General features: G+C 39.1%; 1 protein-coding gene across 11 annotated transcripts in view; it reads left to right on the top strand.

Annotated features, from left to right (window-relative positions):
- The window catches only part of PARD3B (par-3 family cell polarity regulator beta), a 1107844-nt gene that overhangs the window by 988496 nt on the left and 106131 nt on the right, over positions 1-13217 (top strand). For 7 of the 11 annotated variants that reach the window (XM_055089625.1, XM_055089621.1, XM_055089631.1 and 4 more), the window contains one exon: positions 3863-3970. The exons of the other annotated variants lie outside the window; for them this stretch is intronic. In XM_055089625.1, coding sequence (XP_054945600.1) covers positions 3863-3970 — 108 coding nt within the window. The remainder of the gene's footprint in view (positions 1-3862; positions 3971-13217) is intronic. 11 annotated transcript variants of the gene reach the window in all.

Genomic DNA, 13217 nt, shown 5'->3' on the forward strand with positions numbered 1-13217 from the left:
TCAAACTCTTAGAGGAAAACATAGGCAGAACACTCTATGACATAAATCACAGCAAGATCCTTTTTGACCCACCTCCTAGAGAAATGGAACTAAAAACAAAAATAAACAAATGGGACCTAATGAAACTTTAAAACTTTTGCACAGCAAAGGAAACCATAAACAAGATGAAAGACAACCCTCAGAATGGGAGAAAATATTTGCCAATGAAACAACTGACAAAGGATTCATCTCCAAAATATGCAAGCAGCTCCTGCAGCTCAGTATCAAAAAAACAAACAATCCAATCCAAAATTGGGCAGAAAACCTAAATAGACATTTCTCCAAAGAAGATATACAGATTGCCAACATGTAAATTGATACAGCCAGTATGGAGAACATTATGGAGGTTCCTTAAAGAACTAAAACTAGAACTACCATATGACCCAGCAATCCCACTACTGGGCATATACCCTGAGAAAACCATAATTCAAAAACAGTCATGTACCACAATATTCATTGCAGCTCTATTTACAATAGCCAGGACATGGAAGGAAACTAAGTGTCCATCGACAGATGAACGGATAATGAAGATGTGGCACATATATACAATGGAATATTACTCAGCCATAAAAAGAAATGAAATTGAGTTATTTGTAGTGAGGTGGATGGACCTAGAGTCTGTCATACAGAGTGAAGTAAGTCAGAAAGAGAAAAATAAATACCATATGCTAATGCATATATATGGAATCTAAAAAAAAATGTTTTTGAGGAACCTAGGGGCAGGACAGGAATAAAGATGCAGATGTAGAGAATGGACTTGAGGACATGGGGAGGGGGAAGGGTCAGCTGGGATGAAGTGAGAGAGTGGCATGGACATGTATACACTACCAAATGTAAAATAGATAGCTAGTGGGAAGCAGCCACATAGCACAGGGAAATCAGCTCGGTGCTTTGTGACCAGCTAGAGGGGTGTGATAGAGAGGGTGGGAGGGAGATGCAAGAGAGAGGTGATGTGGGGATATATGAATACATACAGCTGATTCACTTTGTTATACAGCAGAAACTGACACACCACTGTAAAGCAATTATACTCCAATAAAGATTTAAAAAAGAAAACTGGGGTGGACCTAATAACTTTAATAGGCGCTTTTTCTTTTTGTAGTTTCTTGCAGTTTGGTTTTTATTAATATCAGGCAATTGGGGACTTTTAAAGCCATTTACTCTGTATTTGAATTCTCATTGAGTGAGAGTTGCAAGGTAGAGCAAGTGTCTGGTGGCTGTTAACTGAGTCAGGGGTCATTGAAAATGTAGTGTGCAGAATTGAATTTTGATTTTTTTAAAAATGAGTCATTAACTTTTGGGCCACATGCTCCTCTGTTCCCAGGAATGGAGTGACAGGGGCTCGATGCCTGTTCTTTCCAAAGCGTTGCATTTTCCTTGTGCCACCCACTTGAGTTTTGATGTTCTTTGAATTATGGTGTTTGATCTCTGTTCCTAAGGAATGAAGATTCTACCCATTCTTTCTTTGGATGAGTTGCTTCTGGCTGATGACCCTCGAATTGAAAATGATGTTTCCCCTGTGAACGTCCTAAGTTTAAATTCAATGTTCTTCATATGGTCAGTGACTCACATGTGGATAGCTAGTATGATTTATGGAGTTTTGCTGTCTTCAAAGTAAAAGTTTCTCATGGCCCTTGGGGAAGATGCTCAGAGAGACCCATCCCCTAGACTGTGCTGGACCAGTTGACAGAATCAGGAGATGAAGTTCTCTCTACTTTCTTCCAAATGACTTGGATTAATACTGGTGTTATTTTCCATACCAAAGCCCAATTACATGGTGGAAGATTTTTAGTAATTGGGCCCTTTGGATTTTAAATCTTCTCAGGTCAGTGCCCATGAGGAAAGCCTTCAGTAGGAGGAAACCTGGGGCTTCGCACAGAAGGTAAATCTGATTTATAGATGGACATGGCATTACGTCTGTCACAAGTACATTATGAATGGGCATTATACATTTTCTAACACACAAATCAACTCTCCCTGGCAAATTATCCCTCCTCCTAATGGATTGCACCATTGGAAGTTCCTCATAATATTCATCCTAAGTTTTCACTTTTCTTAGTTTCATTACATTGATGAGTATATCCTTTTGCCTATGTCTTAGGGATGTTAGGTATATTAGGCTAAAGTTTATAAATCACCTTACAGTTCTCCATCTGGGCCCACTAAAATAGTAAAAAGCAGTTGTAGATAATAAATGGATGCTGATTTCTGTTCAACCTTTATACTATACTGGGGTGTAAGGAATACACCTTTAAGTAGATAAACATTTTTCTTCTTAAATATGGGAAGTCATCTAAATAGCACTCAACCAGCTTTTCAGTTGTTTAGCTGCCATTAAGTTAGGATTTTGTTTCTTTGCTTAGAGAGAATCATGTCCAGTGTTGGTTTCCTTTTTCTTTATCTTTTCCCTGTCTGCCAACCTCTTGCTATGTGATGCTTCCCTACAGACTCTGGATCTTTACTTTTCGGGAGAAACTGTACCTGGACTGGCCTCTCTCTGAGCACAGAAGCCAGGGATGCTTTCAGACTTGAAAACACAATGATGGGGCCTTCCACCACAAAGTGGAGCTAAATCTGGGATTGCGCTCATTTTGGAAAACCAACAATAGACTGTGGTAGGACCTCTAACAGAGTGGCTGAGGTCAGCAGGTAGGGGTGGACTCACTCCCTACCCGTGCACAGAGCCTGTTCTGCCCTGGGAAAGGACCCAGCTGTCATCCTCTCCCCATCCAGTCTGTGGGAGTGCACACACAAGGCCCCGGTATTTATGTGTGATCCCAAACAGTTCAGTAATGTTGTAATAAAATGCACACTTCACATCTGTACTGTGAAATTCCTAAACCATAATGAATACTGCTTCTTGGCTTCACTTCGTGCAGTGGAATTAATGTTCCCTCATGAATTGGAGCATGGTACTCACTTGTTAACAGCCTCTTGAGGTAGGCCAGCTAGGTTAATCCAAGTCTGTTTTCTGTGGGTAGTCTAGGATTACATGTTTCTCTGCTTGCCTGTGTTACATCTCACCTTCAAGATTACTTTTTTCATTTAAGTGGTTCATTCTTTTCATCATCCAGCCTTTATTGAGCATGGAGTATGTGCAGGACAACAAGTGTTAACAAAGATCATTGTACAAGATCATTATAAAAGAATAATCTAGATAGTTATTTTAAAAGATATAATCTAGACTCTTGGAAAATAGGAAGTGACTAGCTCTGTTGAAGAGCTTCCCAGAGGACTTGGTAGTGGGAGAAAAGGGCAAAGGGAAAAGCTGAGGCAGGGTATGGAAGTGTGAGCATGCATGGGGGTCAGGGAAGGACCCGTGGTGGAGAAGGGCACATGTAGGGTATGTAAGGGTGAAGTGGTCGGAAATGGGGCTGCAAACATGATGATGATACTGATAACAACAGTAGACTATGAAAGGCTTGGATGTCATGTTCAGGAATTTAAACTTTATCCTAGTCATTGAGCAGTTTTTGTGTAGAGTCGTAAGATGATTATATGTATGTGTGTATAAATATATATACATATTCATACATGTAAATATGCACACACACATACATACATACATATATCATCCTTTTAAGTGTGACATATCATTCCAGCCACTCATCCTATATATATATATATACACATATATATATATAAAATGCAGAAAAGAGCCTCTTTTACAAGAGAAAGTAAGAGTGTTCCCTTGCATGTGCCCTCTCTCTCTTCCTCTCTCTCTCTCTCTCTTTCTCTCTCTCTCTCTCTCTCTCTTTCTCTCTCTCTCTCTCTCTCTCTCTTTTCTTTTTCTCTCTACTCACTCTCTTACTCTCTTTCCCAGATCTGTTTTTGGAACAGTAGTACTGAAGAAGCGTCCATTCGTTTAGCCAGGGCAAGCCAGAGGATCACGGAAATGACCCCTACAGAGCAGGAAAGAGATTCTCTCCAGGTATTTTTCTTACCAAAAGAAAGGTCAGGTTCACTGTAACTGCAGCAACAGTAAGAACAACTATGATTTATTGAACATATACGTATACTCTATATGTAAGACATGTATTGTGTGGTTTACATGCCTCATACCATTTAATCCTTACAGTAACCATCTGAGGTGTGTACTATTATTAGCCCTGTTTTACAGGTGAGAAAACTGAGGCTCAGAAGTTAGCTTGCTCAAGGTCACACAGCAGATAATGGAATTCAAGCCCAGCCGGTCTGTTCTGGAGCAGGTGTTTCTGACCACCACGCCACAAGTTGTGCAGGCCAGGGACCATGACCTCTCAGTGTCCAATTAGAAACTCTTTTTGCAAGTCAGTTTCTGGTTAGAATGGAGGGACGCGGCACACTGTTAAGAATGATGGTGCTTTTTTAGGATTGTCTTACTGTTATGCCTCCCTCTTTGAGCAAATAGTCTTACAAGGAATGTGCAACACCTACCTTTCTCTTGGTCAGCGCAGTGGCATGGATGAGTCCGATGATGTATGAGAACGTCCTTTGATCATTGTAAAATCCTTTATTGATATCGTATCTGTTGATATTCATTCTGAATGTATGTAGGAACTAGACAGCAAGCACATTCACAAACAGGACAGATATTTTGAAAATTAGTATTGGCCCCTGAAGGGTCGGCCTCGAGAGTAGATGTGTGCACAGCCCCGCCAAGCCCAGGGTCAGGTGCCCATCAGCATCCAAGCCCCGAAGCCAGCCCTTGCTGTTCGCCCTGTCCGTCCAGATTTTTTACCAGGTGGAAGCACAGCTGTCACGGTTAATGACCAGCTGTTTTTTATTTTAACAATGGCTATTAAAGCCCCCCCACAAGTATTGTTTCTGTACTATTCCCTCAGCAACTTTGGTACCTGGTTCTCAAGCTTTAATCAGGTCACTGAACACAGCCTCCCAACCTGAGCCCCTCCCCCCCTCCCCCAGGTCATCACGCAGAGTGAGTGCTTCCTGCTCAAGTGGCACTGTCAGATCTCTGCTGGGTGGGCTTCACAGAGAAGGCAGAGGAAGGTTAGACGTGGCTCAGGTGGAGTGTTTCTAAAGCCATCTTAGGCAAAGGAGATGAAGCTTTGACGTAGACTTCGGCTGTTTCCAAAGCAGCTTAGAAACAGAGGGGAAAACAATCTTGGTACTGGTCTTCCTGTATCAAAACTTTGCTCATTGTAGTGTCAGTATTCAGCATACAGGGAAGCCCAGGAAAGGACCCCTAGGACCTCTTTTTTTTTTTTTTTGGGGACGCGGGGCCTCTCATGCTGTGGCCTCTCCCGTTGCGGGGCCTCACGGGCCCAGCCGCTCCGCGGCATGTGGGATCTTCCCGGACCGGGGCGCGAACCCGTGTCCCCTGCATCGGCAGGCGGACTCTCAACCACTGCGCCACCAGGGAAGCTCCCCCCGCTCGGACCTCTTTAACCACTTGGTGCCTCCTCCCTGGTATGGGCCTACTGTGGTGCCACCATGCTACATTCATTTCTTGGCTCCTACAAGAAACTTGAGCTGATTTTTATTGTTGTTGCTGCTCTCTATATATTTGCACCATTTTATATCCTAAGCTGAGTTCTTGATTTTGCAGCAGCATACTAAAAAGCAGTGTGAATTGGCAGGTTTGGGGTATGATTTGCAGCTGGTCTATCACTTCCTCTTACTGGAAGCTTCAGCTTCAAGTATGATACAATTATCATATTTTACAGGACCTGAGCTTATATTTGCATCTGCTCATCTTTTGTTATTGTCTTTTTAAAAATACTCTCTTTCCGCATTTATTTTTCAGTAGATGAATAGTCCAATACACTCATTTTATACACTTTCTCGTCTCGGTATAAATTCATATGGTCCAGTGCTATTGAAATCAGAGCACCGGACCTGATTTCTAAGCACCGAGGTCTAAGCCCTTTGGACAGTTTTTGGAGATTGAAAACGATGACCATGCAAATGCAGCCCTGGGTTACAGTAATATCTCTAACCATCCCCTTTTTACTCATTGTCATTGTTTAGGTTAAAATGTGTATGGAAGCCACAGTGGTTTTTCAGCATGCAAAGATTATTGCAGAAACTTCCTCTGTTAATGGAAATTATTGGAGGATGGAAATGGTACTTCAACAGCAAGGATGACATTAATTATGGGAAAAGCAGTCATATCTGGCAGTTGGCAAGCATGCGTTATTCTTCAACTCTCTTCCATGGGTTTGTGTCCAGCCAGCATTAAAAATCGAAAAGCTTTTTATTTTGGCAAAGTTTTCACAGCATTTGGACTTCTTGCATCTAGATAAAAGATAATTTGGAAAGAAATTATGTTGATGAAATTGAAGAATTCAGTAATGAGTTCTGTGTAGATGAATCAATGCCCAATTAAATGATTATATCAAATCCAACTTTAAATGTTGACTTAAAACGATCACATTTTAAAGAGTTTGAAAGTAAGATGCTATGCATCTAATCAGAAGAACAAAGTCCTATTCCTCAGCCCGGTAGGGGAATGGACTATTCTGATTGGTCCAAGAGTTTGATTAATGGAAACTTAGGACAGGAATTACCTGTATGCTGAGAATGAGAATAGTTTGCAATAATCCAGCTTATTTTCATTCCATAGTTCCCTTTCCTTTTTTGCAACTTTTCTCTGTTTCTCAGGGTTTGTTTGGTTTTTTTTCCTTTTTCCCTGTCTACACCCCTTTTTCAAGGCTTTCTTCTCTGTTTATCACTGTTTTAATGTTCTCACCACCTTCTACAAAATCTGTTTTTCTTACCCACCTCTTCGTGTCCCTTCACAGCAGTGAATACAACCAATCAGAGCAACATTTGTTGCTTCATTCGTTCACTCAATTAGCATTTATTGAGACCTTGCCATGTTTAAGGCACTAACTTGACCGCCGGAAGAGCTACCAAAACTACAGAAGTAGACATCTTGCCATCAGCACAAAAGTGCATTCTTGGGATCCATAAAATGCCCAGTGCAATCAGATCGTTGAGCATATATGACAGGAAAAACATAAAGCTGGAAAGTTAGATGGCTGTCAGTTACTGAGAGCCTTTATTCACTAGTTAATAGAAAACCATTGACAGTGTGTGTGTATGTTTGGTTTCGTTGTTCAGATTAGGTTTTGACACAAGAACATCAGTTTTTCAGCAAGTCGTCTGTTTAGTTCTTCCTTTCTCCTCCTCTCGTCTTCATTCATCTTCCTAGAACTGAATTCTGCTGGTATAACAGTCGGTTGCAAAATAATTTGGTTAATATAAATGTAGGGCTATTGTGTGTCTGATTCCAGCATTAATGGTAGCATGGGTCTGGTAACTTTGTGAAGCTGCACGTTGAGGTACATGTTTGGATCAACAGTGATTATTCCCAGTGTGCCCAGTAATTTATTCTATCAGATGAGCTTCCCCTACTAGTGTACTAGTATTATTTTTGATCTATTAGAATCTTTTCTAAGCAATTACATACTTAAGGTTCCTAATGGTTTTGATTTATACTCCAGATTCAAGTTTAAATCTCAACTATAAGAATGTTGCTAGGTTTTTTGTTTTTTGTTTTTTAAATGAAAATAAATCAAGACTAAATAAACAAAAGAGCTTGGGACTTCTCTGGTGGCGCAGTGGTTAAGAATCCGCCTGCCAATGCAGGGGACACAGGTTCAAGCCCTGGTCCGGGAAGATCCCACATGCTGCTGAGCAACTAAGCCCGTGCGCCACAACTACTGAGCCTGCGCTCTAGAGCCCGCGAGCCACAACTACTGAGCCCGTGTGCCACAATTACTGAAGCCCATGCTCCTCAACAAAGAAAAACCACTGCAATGAGAAGACCGCGCACCGCAGCAAAGAGTAGCCCCCTGCTCACCGCAACTAGAGAAAGCCCGTGTGCAGCAACGAAGACCCAACACGGCCAAAAATACATAAATTAATTAACAAAAGAACTTGAAAGGTGCAATCTTAATAAGACTTAACCAAAGGACAGATGTCATAAAACTTCCTTAAAAACATTTTGATAGTATGAATCCTATTATTTAACAGGTCTGGTTCAAAAAACTAGGTAGCCATTAGGGAAGCAGATTAATTTTTTGTGTTAACTGCTACTGAGTAGATGTTTGAGACTTCTGTTTCATTGACTCAATAAATATTAATGAACAAGGTGATATGCCAGGCCTTGAGAATGTAATGGCTCAAAAAAGAGGCATTGTCTCAATTCTAATGAAGTTGGCAATCTGATGTCTTGTGTAAACCAAATTAATAGACTGACACCATTCATGAATACTGAAAAAAAAACTGTAATGCAGCAGAATATTTTTAATAAAACATAACCCTTTTTTAAAAGTTATTTTTATTAAAAATTATTTTTGCTATACAAAAAATTAACATGTACACGTATATTAATGCTTCCAGCTATTTTAAATAAATATCATTAGGCAATTGGGGTTCAGCAGTATGGCTATGATGACCATAAGCACATTCAGAATGTTCACAGTCATAATTTCACGTATTCCATCTCACTGCCAACATAGGTTTATTTGAACTTTCAGGTCTGATGCCTCAGTTCTTTGTTTAAGAAATAGAGCAACAGTAACTATAATGATCACTTCTAACATATGAGGCAGCATTAAGAGTGAGACAAGCACTACTTTGGGGTCAGGCAGATCTCAGTTTGGATCTTGTCTTTGCCACCGTATGACCCTTTGGGCAAGTTGCTTTAACACTCTCTGAAATCTAGTTTCCTCGTGTGTCAAAGGAGGCAGAAATGGAAATGGTCACATTGATTTTTTTTTTTTTTTGGTCACATTGATTTTAACTCATGATACTGACTGTAGAGTGTTCCAGAGAATCTTTTCTTTCTAGTAACTATAATGGGAGTGATTTGAACGTGCCCACTGACTAAACTATTAAAAAAATTCTGAAGAGCTTAAAATTTTGCATATATTTACATTGTTTAGTCTTTATAAATGCAAGTATATTTTAAATATGCTAGAGAGCTTTAGTCAATGAATATCCTTTATAAGACTTAATAGTTAGAAGAGATAGTATGAACTCATAAGGAATAATGTGAACAAACTATTATCATTTTAAGATTTAGTCATATTTTGAAGGTCAACTTTGTTTCTTTTAGGATGTGTAAAGAAGGTTGTCACAGAGTACAATAAACTAAAACAGCAGAGGAGTAAATAACTCACATATTATACCCAAGAAACAATTGGAAACCAAATTCAATAAGTACTGGGTATTAGAACCTAGTGATTACTGTAACTAACCGAAACTCCACCAAAGTCCTTTTATTCTGTTCCTGGAAAATACAGGACAGGTGTGAACAGACAGATTTCTTGGGGAATGCTTTTCCTAATACCTTTTTTTTCATCTTTTCATCAGACCTTTGTCTTCTGCCAAGTAAGAGTTTATATGTCAGTCAGTGTTACAAGATCTCTTTTTGTAGGTAGACAGATGAGAAAAGGAAATGAGGAGTGGTGTCTGGCTCTTTAATTAAAGATGTAGAGCCAGAGTTTGCTCTTCAAGCTTATTGGCAAGACACATATGCACACATGTACACACGCACACACACACATACACTCACACACAAAGTGCATCTGATAGATGAAGCCAAGTTTGTAAATTGTATCCACAATCATAGTTTCTATGGTAACTGTATCTTAGGCCCAGACACAAACAGAGCTGGGCAGGAGATGTCTGATTTTATTTTCTCCAAAGATAATCAGAAGAGAGATCATTCAGGCTGTGGCCCAATGTGTACATATGTATATGTGTACATATGTATAAGTGTACATATGTATATGTATATGGCTAGAACTTGGATGGCGCTAGCATGAGATTTAATGCTTAAATCCCAATAAATGTGTTATAACTTTATAATGTTGCAGATTGCTTTGCTATCTTTGTCATTCAGCTTTAAAATAACTATGTGCATACATATAGTTACTATGTTAATAAGGTGTAATTGGTTAACATAATGTGGAAACTATATACAAGATAACATTTATAAATGTGTGTAGGTTAGAAGGGACTTCAAGGATTTACTTTTTAACTCTAACATTTTACAAGGGAGGAAAAGGCACAAAAGGCACAAAACGGTTAAAAGGCTTATCCAAGAGTTATTTAAAAAATATTTTTATTTGCTGTATTTTCTAAACTAGCAGATGTTCTAAGCAAGTCTATAAGCTGAATACCCAGTTATTTGACAAAATTACTGAAATTAAATTAGAGAAAATAAACACTTCAGAAATAATGGTTTGAATGAGTGTGTGTACTTTTGCTTCTCTAGATAGCATATTTGTAAATACATATCTCAGGAATAATATACTTCACATTGCAAAAGAGAAATAATTAAGCAGCTTATTTTAATTAGTTTCTTTTTGTTTAGATGGAATATTGTCAGTTGCCCTTCCTCCAAACATGTAGCATTTTAGCAGAGTGTCTGAATATTAGAAGATTCTCAAAGCCAAGTTTATAACTTTTTAGATGTTTTTATTGAGTTGATTCCTTTAAAAACCTTCCAGCCAAACCTATAGCTAGGTGAAAGCAATGTAATTAAAAGAAAGCTTCTGGAAACTGCTCAAAAATATCTGTCATCATACCAACTTGAAATGAAAGGCATATTTCCTAAAATGGCATCTACATTTTTATACTTTGCATTTTAATCTTATGATGTGTCTGGCAGCGTGAAACTCATTTTTGGGTAATGGGTCTGAGTAAGACATATTTGTAAGTGAGGATGTTATGTATAGGTGAATAAGCTGTATTGCACCTTTGCACAACCTTTCCATCACAGCAGCTTTTAAATTTCCTCAGGAAAATTGACTTATGGGACATAAATTACAACATTGGCAAAAATGCGTCCTAACCTGTAGGAATTGGAAAACATGTTAATTTTGAATTGTTTCCGCTTTTCATACTCAGATATTTGATTTATCCTTTTATTTTTAATGAATTGTTTAAAAATGTTTGAAAGGGCATTAAATCTTCCCCTCTTCCATTAATCTGCAAATGGGGGAAACAGGGGTGTTAAATGGCCTCTTTAGTATATTGCTTTATGAAACTGCTGATTCTTGCAATGCCAGGCTAGAAATACACACTAATTTAAGGAACACTGAATCTAAGTGGCAAGCTCCTTGCTTTTGTAGAGAAAAGACTAATAGCTTTATTTTAACAAGGCTCTTAACACCCCAGCCAGCAGCAGGCACTGAGTGAATGAAATTGGGAGAACTCCCATGGACTAAAAGCATCTTTATTCAACATCCCCCCTGCTCGCCCCCCGCCCCCAAACACCAAGCCCTCCTGATAGGCTGTAATAAGCTGTCATAATCCAAACAAAGAAGATCGCCATGTGCAAGGCACACCAAGGTATGAGCTTTTCAAGTTGTTTTGAATAAGCTCTCTGAAGTTTCACTTCCTGAGCAGTAGAGAGATAAATATGCCCCAAATCCAAGCATAAATTCTAACGTTACATTGTTGTGGAAAAGACTATGTTTCTGTTATGGCTTAAGTCAAGATTATTCCTATCAGATGTATATTTAGGTCATTACATTAAAAAAAAAAAAAAACCTGCATGATACCAAGTGAGATAAAGGGCTTCTTTTAAAAAAATTAATTGGATCAAAGCCGCTGACCTTATGTTTTTGTGATGCGAGACATTACCTAATAAGGAGTTCTTCAAGGAGACACATTTCTGAGTCTTGTTGAGCACAGAGCAAAATGAGAAATGAGCTTATAAATGCCTCTGCCAGTTCTTTCTCCCCTCACTCCCTCCAAAAGTGGCTTGACTTCCTAAGGACCCGACTAAAACTTATAATTAGTTTCTCTTTGGCAACCCTCTAGCTGCAGTTTCCTACTTTCAGCTCACAGCTATTTGTAAGAATCTTTGTCCCCAACACAATAATCTGTATTGCCACCATTTCTGATTGGGATAGTAAAAGTGATCAAATTACAGGAGGAGATTAGATAAGTTATGATTTATCCATAAATCTTATATAGCTATTAAAATTCACATTTGTGGAAACATATCTACTAGCACAGGAAAATGCCAGTAGTAAATAGTTGGGAAAAAATTCTATATACCATTAAAATATGTATATATTTGTAAATGTTAACAGAGGTCATCTTTGGGTGACTTAGGGAGAAAAAAACAGGTAAATCTGTTTTTTAAATAATGGAACACAAACGTATTGCTATCATCTCCCTTGACTAACCGTGTGTCCCTGAGCAGGAAATGACTTTTCTCATCTCTGTGTCTTAGAGTACTTAGCATACGGCTCTAATATTTAGAGTCACTCACAAATGTTTATTTACTTGAAAGTATTAATCTCATTTTCTGAGCATGATAGCATAAGACAGTGCAACCAGTGGGTGTTTATTTATTAGAAAACTGTAAAGATTTTCAACACCATAGAGTCTGGCTTTCAATAAAGCACCAAGCAACATCTCATTGCCAATTCCCACATACCCTTTTACAGACTTTCTATCAGTCACTGTTCAGTTGCAGTGAACAATATACACTCTAGCTAGTTTAAGCAGGAACAAATTTATTACACCATATTAACAGGCTTACAGAATCATAAGGAAGGCTAGGAAACAAATTCTTAGATAAGCTTTCAGGAATGATTTCCCAAACCACACAACAGAACTAGGCTACCCAGGGAGCTTCTGCCATTTCTTTGAGGAAGGTTTTGGCTCCACAAGCCACACAATAATGCCTATATCAGAAGCCACCATAATTAGGAAGGTGCCACAAACAGGAATTCACCTTTAGTGCTACCAGCTCCAAAGCTAGCTATGAAAGCTACACTCCACCCCCAGAAACTAGCAATGGCACATCTGCTAACACTGCCATGGGAAAACCAAGCACACCTTTGGACGTTCTTGCCCGAATCAACAGTGGAAGCATCGCCACTGCCTCAACTCCATTTCTCAAATGACATGGCCCACCTTAAATCACACCCAGAACATTGACTGCAAGGGAATTCTGGGAAAGGTAGTTTTCAGCTTTCCAGGCTCTACGGTTCAGAGTGACCCTTGACAAGGAGGGAGGATCGAGTAAAGCTGGCCAACGCACCATATAAGCCACAGATCTTGTCTTACTGAAGCTCTTGGCTGCTTTTGACACTGTGAACCACTCCCTCTTTCGTGGAATTCTTTTCCCTTAATTCCTGTGATAACGTTCTCTCCTTGCTCTCTTCTTTTTTTTTTTTTTTTTTTTTTTGGTGGTATGCGGG

The sequence above is a fragment of the Physeter macrocephalus genome, chromosome 2, assembly GCF_002837175.3.
Source record: "Physeter macrocephalus isolate SW-GA chromosome 2, ASM283717v5, whole genome shotgun sequence".
In the NCBI taxonomy this organism is placed as follows: Eukaryota; Metazoa; Chordata; class Mammalia; order Artiodactyla; family Physeteridae; genus Physeter; species Physeter macrocephalus.